The following is an 11,375-nucleotide window of genomic DNA, read 5'->3' as shown; positions in this document are numbered from 1 at the left end:
TGTAGAGGTCAAAGCTCAAGAATATGTTATGGATACAAACAGTATATAGTATTTACAGTGTTGTTCATTTGGTCAAAAATTATCAGGCACATGTCTCTTCAGTAGTGTTGGGAAAATTACATGTTCAAATGCAAAAGAATGAAATTGGACCCCTGTCTTACACCCCTCACAAAAATTTGCTCAAAATGGTTAAAAACTTGACTATAAGATCTGAAACAATGAAACTCCTGGAAAACATAGGGGAAAAGTCTTTGACATTAGTCTTAGCATTAATTTTTCGGATATGACACTAAAAGCAAAAGCAGCAAAGCAAATGGGGCTCATCAGACTGAAAACCTGCTGCACAGCAAGAGGAGCAGCACAGTGCAAAGGCAGCCTGTGGGATGAGAGGAGACGCCTGCAGGCCACGCAACTGGCCAGGGTTAGGGCCCAAAATGCATGGGGAAGCGCCTAAGACCTCCAAGACAGTTCATAGGACTGATGGCAGGTCAGACATTGCAGGAGAAAAGGACAGTGCGCTTGGACACAAACCAGTAGAGACTATGCAAATGAAACAGAAGAAAAGAATACATGAAAGACCATAGTATCAGTGAGCTGTGGGCAACCTTCAGTGGCCCAATATATGCATAATCAAAGGTGAGGAGGACGGAGAGTCTGAAGATGTAACAGCTGAAAAAATTTCAAATTTGATGAAAATTATAAACCCACAGATATAAGAAGCTCAGAGACCCCTAAACAAGAGAAACACATGAAGGAAACTACACCAGAGCATATCATAATCAAATTGCTCAAGATCGTTGATTAGGAGAAAAAAAATTTAAAGCAGCTAGAGGGAAAAATACCAGTTATATACAGAATAACAGATGAAGGGTGGTAATGAATTTCTGATGAGCAGTAATGCAAGCTAGAATACAGTGGAGATACTGAAAGTAAAAATAACTGTCAGCCTAGGTGTTTTTACTCAAGAGAAATTGTTTTTTCAAGAATGAAGTTTAAATAGACTTATGCAGCCATATAAAAGCTGAAATAATTCAACACCTCTGGTTCTGTAGAGCTAAAAATTTAAAGAAATTACTTCAAATAGAGGAGAATTACACCAGATGGAATCAGAGGTCTATAAAATGAATGAGGAAATTACTCATGGATTAATATGGTAATATTTTCCCTTATCTCTTTAAGAGATAATTGAATATTTCCAGGGTATGATAAAAATGAACTGAGGATGCCTAAAATATAGGAATAAAATATATGACAGCAGTAGCACAGAGGCTGAGGGTGGAGTGGAAGTGGACATATACTGTTGCAAAGTTCTTATACTATGCCTGATGTAGTCCATGGCCCCAAACTAAACTGTAGTGATTAGAGATGCATTTTGCCATCCCCCAGCGCAACCACAAAAATAGTGCAACAAAAAGCTTCATCTGATAAGCCAACAAAGGAGTTAAAATGAATCATAAAATTTACTTACAAGAAACCAGAAAAAGAGAAAAAAATGGGGTAAACAAATGAGACAAATGGTAAGCAAAATAGTAAGATGTAGCTCTAACCCAAAATATATTAACAGTCACTTCAAATGTTAAATGATCTAAACAACACAGTTAAAAGTAAAATTGTCAGAATGGATATAAAAGCATGATCAAATAATATGCTACATTGAACAAACTTTGTATTTAACACATAGATCTGTTCAGAAACATAGATTAAAAGGGTGGGAAAATATGCAAAAGAAAGCTGAAATACCTGTATTTATGTTACACAAACTAAAGTTCACATTAGAGAATATAAACAAGGATAAAAAGGGTCATTTTATGTAATGATATGGTCAGTTGATCAAGAGGATATAATATTCCTAAATGTTCACACAGCCAATAATCTTTGAGATACACGAAATTAAAGTTACTGAGCTGCAAGGAGAAACATATCTGCAGTTGAAGATTTTAGTATTCCTCCCTCAATAACCAAGGCTAGAGCTCCAGTACTTTGGCTACCTGATTCAAAGAGCTGGTGCATTAGAAACGACTTTGATGCTGGAAAGATTTAAGGGCAGGAGGAGAGGGGGCGACAGAGGATGAGGTGGTTGGATGGCATCACTGGCTCAGTGGACATGAGTTTGAGCAAACTCCAGGAGACAGTGAAGGGCAGGAAAGCCTGGAGTGCTGCAGTCCATGGGGTTGCAAAGAGTTGGCCATGACTTAGTAACTGAACAACAACTCAATAACTGGTAGAGTTGGTGGATAGAAATCTGTCAGGAGACTTGAACAACTTTATCGACCAATTTGATCACAATAGCATACTACTTACTTAACAAGACATTCTTTTCAAGTACACATGGAACAGCTGCTAATATAGATCATAATTTGGGCCAGAAAACAAATCTCATAAATAAAAAAGATTCAAGTTATATAAAAGATTTTCCCTGACCACAATGGAATTAATTAGAAATCGAGTAAATCAATAACGTATAGGAAATCCTCCATTTATTTGGAAAGTAAGTAAAATGTTAAAATAACTGTTGGGTCAAAGAAAGAATCAGTTAAATTAGAAACAATTTGGAACTGAGTGAAAGTGAAAACAGCATGTAAAAATATGTAGGATCCAGAAAAAGCAGTACTTAGAAGGAAACTTATAGCATAAAATCCCTTTTTATAAAAGAAAAATGGTTCCTAACAATGACCTCAGCTTCTACTTTAAGAAACTAGAATAAGAAAGACAAAGTGAGCAGAAGGAAGGAAATAAGAAAGAAAGATCAGAGCAAGAATCCATGAAATAGAAAACAGAAAAATGGAAGAAAATGAAAGAAAACATAAGTCAGTTCTTTGAGAAAGTGTAATCAATGAAAACCTCCATTTAAACTGATCTTTCTTTAACACACACACACACTGTGAGTGTGTAGGAATATCAGGAATGAGGGAGTTTTCATCACTTAAGATGTGTAGTTACTGAAAGATGAAGTATGTTGAATAACTTTTATGCAAACGGATTTAACTGTTTAGATGAAATGGACATATTCCTCAAAGGACACACATTCTTTAATGCTGACTCAGGAAAGATGAATAGCCCTGTGTCTATTTAAAAAATTGAATTTTCCACAAATAAAGTCTTCAGGATCATATAGATGACTAGTGATTTCTACTACACATATAAGTAACAGATAATACCAGTTCTGCAAAAACTATTTCAGAATAGTGAAGAAGGGAATTTGCCCCAATTTAGTATTTTGTGGGGACAGTTATATTCTTATATCAAAATCAGGCTTAGATATTAATAGGAAAATACAGACCGATATCCTTCATTGACATAGATGTAAAAATTCTTAATAGTTTAGAAAATTGAGTATTAACAGTATGTAAAAGGATAAAGCAGTATGGCCAAGTGAGGTTTATGCCAGAAATTGAATAATTGTTTTAACATTAAAAAATTGATCAGTATAAAAAAGAAAAATTATTTTGATTATCTCAATGGATGAAAGGCAGAAAAGCATTTGGCAGATTAACCTTTGTTTCTGATAAAAAAAACTTTCAGCAATATAGGAAGGAAAGAAAACTTCCTGAACTTCATGCAGGACATCTGTGTTAAACCTGGGACTAACACGGCACCTGATAGTGGCAGACCGAGCACTTTTCCCATCTGCAGGAACAAGACAGGGACGCCTGCTGATGTCAGCAGTCGTATTCAGCATTGATTAGCAGGTTTAGCAAGTGCAGTACAACACTGCAGAGAGGGAAAAGGCACTCAAATTGGAGAGAGAATTTGTTCCTGTTCAGTCGCTCAGTCCAACTCTTTGTGACCCCATGGACTGCAGCACACCTGACTCCCCGGTCCTTTACTATCTCCTGGAGCTTGCTCGAACTCATGTCCATTGAGTCGGTGATGCCATCCAACCATCTCGTCCTCTGTCATCTCCTTGTCCTCCTGCCTTCCATCTTTCTCAGCATCAGGGTCTTTTCTAATGAGTCCGCTGTTTTCATCAGGTGGCCAAAGTATTGGAGATTCAGCTTCAGCATCAGTCCTTCCAGTGAATATTCAGAATTAAAACTGTCCATTTACACATAATATAATTATTTATGTAGAAAATCTGATGATATCTACAGAAAAGCTATTGGAATTAAGAGGTGAGAGTAGCAAAGTTGCAGGATAGAAGATCAGTAAGTAAAAGTCAGTTGTAGACAAAGGAAACATTGCTGTATCAAAAAAAGTCAATTGTGTGTCTTTATACATATTACATATGCAATCAGAAATTGAAATTTTAAAATACTACTAAAATTGAAATAGGAATAAATTTGACTCCAAAATATGGATAACTTACAGACAACAAAAAAAACCCTATAAAAATGTTACTGAGAAATTGTAAAAGACCTAAAATTATGGAGGAGTACACTGTGTTCATGGATTGGAAGACTCAACCCCTTCCCATTCAAAATTTCTGTAGAAATTGACAAGCTGATTATAAAATTAATGTGGAAATGCAAAGTACTTATAATAGTAAAAACAAACATTGAAAATGAGCAAAGTTGGAGAGCTGATACTACCTAACTTCAAGTCTCATTATAAAGATATAGTAATCAAGACTGTGAGATACTGTAAAGAAAGAGAAATATGTCAGTAGAGCAAAACAGGATGGGGAGTCCAAAAATGCACTTGCAAATGCTGACACAATAAGTATGGAAGAATGAAATTAGATTTGTCCCTCACAATTTGCATTGAATAATTTACAGAAGTGCAAAGACAAGTTTTTGGAAAAAAGATAAGTCTTTTCAATGAATGGTTTTGAACAATTCAATAACCATATGGTAAACAGTGAACTTAAATTCTTACCTTGTACCATTAATATCCAAAATTAAATCCTTCACTTTCTACCTAGGCCAACTAGCCATTCTTCTCTTCAGATCTGGTTTAAAGCATGGACTGTGCAACATGTCCAGTAATCTGTCCAGAAATAAGGACTATAGCCTAAATTCCACATACCATAGCCTGAAATCTTCAGCCTTGCCTAAGGGAATACCTCGATCTTTGAACGTGAATTATCTTGCATCGTATCCAACATTAACTCATACACCTAAAACTAAAAACTTCTAGAAGAAAGCATGGGGAAAACTTTTGTGACCTTAAGTCAGACAAAGATTTTTAGCTAGAACTCCAAAAGCATAATTCAATAAAGAAAAATAGGATAGATCGGACTTCATAAAAACTGTGAACTTCTCTTTGAAGAACTTCACAATTTTTATAAAGACAGTGTTAAGACAGACATGCTACAGACTGCGAAAACATTTACCATCATATATTTGACTAAGGTCTTATATCTGAAATCATTAAAAAGAGCTTTCAAAACTCAAGAAAAAGAAGTTTGTTGTCAGTGCTTGTCATGTTGTAGACTATTTGAGTCTGTAAATAAAAAGTTGATTTATAGCAAGGGTGGATAACCTGTTTCTCTAAAAGGCCAGATACTAATAAATATTTTGTCAGTCACATACTATCTTTGTTGTCTATGCTTCTTTCTTGTGTTGTTTGTTTGTTTTACAACCCTTAAAAAATGTAAAACCCATTCTCAGTTCACTGGCCTTTCAAAAACAGTAAACCTGTAAGTGCCACCCCTTGATTTAGACTGTACATCTCTTCTCTGGCATTTGGCAGCTTGTATAAAAGAAGGTAGGTAGGGTATTATGTAATTTAGAGTTCAGGCCTGAAAGATTCCTTCAGGTTGATTTTTTTTTTTTTAATGATTGACTTGATGTAGATTGAGAGGTGTGCATTGAATAAGTGAACAGCAAACCAGAAGCCTAATATTAAATAATTTAAAAATATCCAGGAATTAACACTCTTTCTGCTGTATTTGGTGATGTTTCTGCAGTCCGTGTGACCGTCCTCGTGTCATTGAGTCTCTGAGAGGAACTGAGGTGGTTGATGTTGCTGCCGGTGGAGCCCACAGCGCTTGTGTCACTGCAGCTGGGGACCTCTACACCTGGGGCAAAGGCCGGTATGGCCGTCTGGGGCACAGTGACAGTGAGGACCAGTTAAAGCCGAAGCTGGTGAGGAGAAGCTTTGCTTGGGAGGTCTGGAGGGACAGCTTGCCATTGTCATTATCCTTTTTTAAAAATAAAAAGTATTTCCTGTTGCAGATTCGTTTTAGTTTCAGAGTTAACGGTTTTATTTTTGGTGGGAATAAAAACCATCTTGGTATATTTTCCATAGGTCATTTAAACAGGATAGTGTTGAAATTTTATCTGCACTAGTAAATATTGCTCTGGCATCTACCTAGAGACTTTTGTCTCCTAGAAGGCCCAGTTTTTTTGGGTGAGGCCATAAGGTGGCAGAACTGAGCATTGGACACTGAGACCTGCCTCTTACAGCTGAGATGCCTGTAGTTTGAATATGTGAGGGGTATTTTCTATCTTGTCTTATAGGATTATTAAGGTTACCTGTTTTTTGGGAAGAATTAAAACAGGCATCCCCAAAACAAACAAAAAAAAATTCCTCAGCCTCTCTCAGGGAGATTCTCTTTCCTGTTGTGGTCAGATAACCCCTAAGTCCCTTTCCTCTGCAGGTGGAGGCTTTGCAGGGCCACCGTGTGGTCGACGTTGCCTGTGGCAGCGGAGATGCCCAGACCCTCTGCCTCACGGATGACGACACTGTCTGGTCCTGGGGGGATGGGGACTACGGCAAGCTGGGCAGAGGAGGCAGTGATGGCTGCAAGGTGCCCATGAAGGTATTTCTCTTGACATTTCTGGGGCCCTTGGGTGTGAGGTCTCTGGAGCTCAGGTTGCTTATGGGCACCATCCACGTGCATAAGCCCAGGGCCCTACTGGGCTCATGTCCTGTCCTATACTGCATTAACTTCATCTTTTAACTTCTTTGGAGAAAATATAATGGGTTATTATTGGGTGAAAAGTGAGTGAAAGACCCAGAGGTATAAAGGTATATGTGCTGTTTTGTGCTCTCTTAGAAAGTGAGGAATCACATAGTCTGTGGTTTTGATTAGTATGTAGCCCTGTTTGAGGAAAAACCACCAACTCATTCACACTCTTCAGTTTACTGAGGTCTGTACCTATGCAGTATACTAGTACTTGCTGAAAGGCTGCATCTGGCTTAGTCAGAAGCTGTTAGATGGACATCTTGTGAGAAGCCAAGAGAAGAGGCTTCACTTAAGCTGAGTGGCTCTGGGTAGTTTATTAACATTTGTGGTCACAACTGTATTTTGCCTTTGTGAATAGGTGGTTGGCAGAGGGGTTTCGTTCATTGGTGTGCTTGGGTCACTTGCTGACTGCCTAGCAGCCTGCAGCTGTGATTTGCTGTGGACTTGGGAGTGCAGGTGCTGTGAAAGAAAGCTAGAAGCTGTCTCTGCTTGGCATCCTCTCTTGCTGGTGTTCTGAGACTGCCCGTGTGGAATAGAGGCCAGCACGGTGCATGGGCAGCCTTGGAGGGGGTGGGAAGCCACTCAAGGCCAGTCAGAATATGAACCTGAGCTGGGACTGCCAAGCTGTTCTTCTCAGAGCTGTGCCGCTCAGTACAATAGCCACTGGCCATACCTGACTACTAAAATGTTAGCTTAAATCAGAACTAGTAAGTAAAATTACAGTTAACTCCCTTGCTTAACAGTATCCACATTTCAGGAGCTGATGTGCTTCCATGCTGGGCAGTGTGGACACCATAGGCTTCATTATCATGTGGTGTGGCATTGGCAGGTGCTGGCTAGAGGCAGGGCATGATGAAGGAGATGGCACCTGCACCTCTGTGCCGTGAGGCTGTGGCTGCTCAGGGCCTCCTTGGCAGGTGCTGCTGGAGAATCTGGGACTCAAGGCTGCCTCCTTGTCCTAATCACCACTTTCTCTTTTCCCTTATAGTTATATGGAATTTTATGCAACCACATGACAGGTTGCTTATGATTTCCAGATTTAATTGTTGACTTTTTTATGTTGAGAAAGCTTTAGACTTAACCAGGATTGAAATGTCAAGTACTTGGGGAGAGGGGGCACTGGAGGATATTAACTGATATCATTGTGATGGGGGTGGGGTGAGGAAAAAACTAAAAGAATTAAGTTATTACTAATTTAAATTCATAATTAAGTATGAGAACTTGAGTCCGGGAACAGTCACAAGTAATAAGGAGCATAGTTTGATAGGTGAAGAAAGATGATAGCTAGGTAAATGAATCCCAACAAGACCTCTGGTGCTGGCTGTGAAGGTTCTGGACCCTTGAGCAGGCAGGGGCTGGGAGTGGATTCTAATATGGGCGTGATCACCATTGTGTTTAATTGGAATAACCTGGGCAGATGGATTGCTGGTATTAGAGGGCCAGAACCTTGTTTGTCTTGGCTACTCCTCCCTGTTACCTGCTCCTCCTCCACTGTAGACTTCTATGTCTCGGAAGGCTGATGTGAAGTGCAGGGCTTGCTGGAGAGTGGGGCTGCCATAAAGAGAAACTGAGTCGGGAGAGTGAATTCTGGGAACAAGCAGTGTGTTCATTTACGCGGCGGGTGTCATGGGTCTCTGGCTGCCTGTGGCCTCTGTACCCTCAGAGCCTTTTGAGAACACTTGGTTACATGGAGCAAGATTTTAAGTTGTAATATATATCTGGCATAGGAGTAAGGGTTTTCAGAGTTCTTTATTAGATTTAGTTTAGTATATGGGTGCAGCCATCAGCAAAATCCTTGATTCAATCAGTCTAATTGAACCGTTTCCCTTCTAGATTGACTCTCTTACGGGCCTTGGAGTGGTTAAAGTGGAATGTGGATCCCAGTTTTCTGTCGCCCTTACCAAATCTGGTGCTGTTTACACTTGGTATGCAAGATTCTGTTTATTTAATTCCACCAAAACCAATGATTGTTAATTTGAAGTTACATGAACTGTCTTTCTGTAGACTGAAATGTAACTTCTGTGGCAGGCTGCAATTTCTGTCTTCCTGTAGGTGTTCGCACCAGAAGGGTGGGGCAGCATGGTGAACGAGATGGCGTTGTACTCATAAGTTCCATGTTCTTGTGTGCAGGGGCAAAGGTGATTATCATAGGCTGGGTCATGGATCTGATGATCATGTTAGAAGACCTCGGCAAGTCCAAGGGCTGCAGGGGAAGAAAGTCATTGCCATTGCCACTGGCTCCCTGCACTGTGTGTGCTGCTCTGAGGACGGTAGGTGGAGGCGATTTTGTATCTTGGAGGTGTGTGATCTGAGAGGTCAGGGATGAATGCACAGCTGTAAGGTGGGGTGGGGGTGGGTGGGTATGGAGGGATTCATTACTGTATTCTGAAAAGACATCTGTGGTGTTGGCCCTTGTGAATATATTGTGTTTTGTGGCAGAAAAGAGTTAGCAGAGCAGAGCTGCTGTGGCTGTTTTTATTTATTTTTTCTTAATTGCAGTATAACTGCTTTACAATGTATTAGTTTCTGCTGTATGATGAAGTAAATCAGCTATATATATATATATATGTATGTATGTATGTATCAGGTCAGTTCAGTCGCTCAGTTGTTCTCACTCTTGCGACCCCATGGACTGCAGCATGCCAGGCCTCCCTGTCCATCACCAACTCCCAGAGTTTACTCAAACTCATGTCCATTGAGTCTGTGATGCCATCCAACCATCTCATCCTCTGTCCCCTTCTCCCACCTTCAATCTTTCCCAGCATCAGGGTCTTTTCAAATGAGTCAGTTCTTTGGCATCAGGTGGCCAAATATCCCCTCCCTCTTGAGCCTGCTTGCCTCCCAACCCCCATCCTATTCATCTGGTCATCACAAAGCACCAAGCTAAGCTCCCTGTGCCATGCGGCATTTTCCCACTAGCTATCTGTTTTACACATAGTAGTACATATATGTCAATCCTCATCTCCCAATTCATCCCATTCTCCCCTTGCTCCACATGTTGGTGGCTATTTTTAGAAAGGCCTGCTTGTGAGGTTGGCCTTCAACTGGCTTCTGGGAACCTGGATTTTAGGCTAACCCACTAGCCCTGATTGAAAGAGGCCTTGTTAGAATGTTTGAAAAGAGTGTGGTCTCTGCTGAAACCTGCTTCCTTCTGGGGGCGGAATCTGGAACTTGGGGACATGCTGAACAGAGGTGCCTGCATGATCTCCCCCAGTCAAAGTCCTGGGCACTGAGTTGCTAATGAGCTTCCCTGGTGGACAGCACATCACACGTGGCCACAGCTTGTTACTCAGGGATCTAAATATGTCCGTGTGACAGCCCCTGCAGGGGAACTGTTGGGAGCTCGCTCCTGGTTTTCTCTGCACTTCATCCATGTGCTGTTTGCTGATTTTGCTTTGTGTCACTGTAATGAACTGTGGCTCTGAGTATGATATGCTGAGTTCTTGACCATTTTATTTACTTATTCTCATCAGATATTAAAAATTTTTTTGTTTTCATGTTGTTGGACTCATGGTTTCCTAATTTATTTAATGAGTTATATATATGTAAGCTTGTTTCATGCAAGGGGATGGGCACAATAAAGGACAGATAGGGTAAGGACTTAACAGAAACAGAAGAGACTAAGAAGAGGTGGCAAGAATACACAGAAGAACTATACAAGAAAGGTCTTAAATGACCCAGATAACCACGATTGTTTGTGGCCACTCACCTAGAGCCAGACATCCTGGCGTGTGACGTCAAGTGGTCCGTAGGAAGCATTACTACAAACAAAGCTAGTGAAGGCAGTGGAATTCCAGCTGAGCTATTTCAAATCCAAAGGATGATGCTGTTAAAGTGCTGCACTCAATATGTTAGCACATCTGGAAAGCTCAGCAGTGACCACAGGACTGGAAAAGGTCAGTTTTCATTCCAGTTCCAAAGGCAATGCCAAAAATTGCTCAGACTACCATACAGTGGTGCTCATTTCACATGCTAGCAGAGTTATGCTCAGATTCCTTCAAGCTAGGCTTTAGCAGTACATGAACTAAGAACTTCCAAATATACAAGCTGGGTTTAGAAAAGGCAGGGGAATCCGATATCAAACTGCCAACATCTGTTGGTTCATAGAGAAAGCAAGGGAATTCCAGAAAAATATCTACTTCTGCTTCATTGACTATGCTAAAGCCTTTGACAAATTGTGGAAAATTCTTAAAGAGATGGGAGTACCACACCTTATCTGCCTCCTAAGTAACCTGTATGTGGGTCAAGAAGCAGCAGTTAGGACCAGACATGGAACAACTGACTGGTTCCAAATTGGGAAAGGAGTACAAGACTGTATATTGTCACATTGCTATTTAACTTCTATGCAGAGTATATTATGCAAAATACCAGCCTGGATAAATCACAGACTGGAGTCAAGATTACTGGGAGAAATATCAACAACCTCAGATTTGCATATAATAACACTCCAATGGCAGAAAGTGAAGAGGAACTAAAGAGCCTCTTAATGAAAGTGAAAGAGGAGAGTGAAAAAGCTGGCTTAAAA

General features: G+C 40.2%; 1 protein-coding gene across 1 annotated transcript in view; it reads left to right on the top strand.

The window, feature by feature from the left end:
- Positions 1–11,375, top strand: part of HERC2 (HECT and RLD domain containing E3 ubiquitin protein ligase 2) — a 243,661-nt gene that overhangs the window by 215,773 nt on the left and 16,513 nt on the right. The window contains exons 81-84 of the mRNA XM_052636055.1: positions 5,849–6,026; positions 6,542–6,703; positions 8,684–8,775; positions 8,981–9,120. Of these exons, the coding sequence (XP_052492015.1) occupies positions 5,849–6,026; positions 6,542–6,703; positions 8,684–8,775; positions 8,981–9,120 (572 nt within the window). The remainder of the gene's footprint in view (positions 1–5,848; positions 6,027–6,541; positions 6,704–8,683; positions 8,776–8,980; positions 9,121–11,375) is intronic.

This window comes from Budorcas taxicolor, chromosome 2 (genome assembly GCF_023091745.1).
Source record: "Budorcas taxicolor isolate Tak-1 chromosome 2, Takin1.1, whole genome shotgun sequence".
Classification (NCBI taxonomy): Eukaryota; Metazoa; Chordata; class Mammalia; order Artiodactyla; family Bovidae; genus Budorcas; species Budorcas taxicolor.
This window is presented reverse-complemented; position numbering and strand designations above follow the sequence as displayed.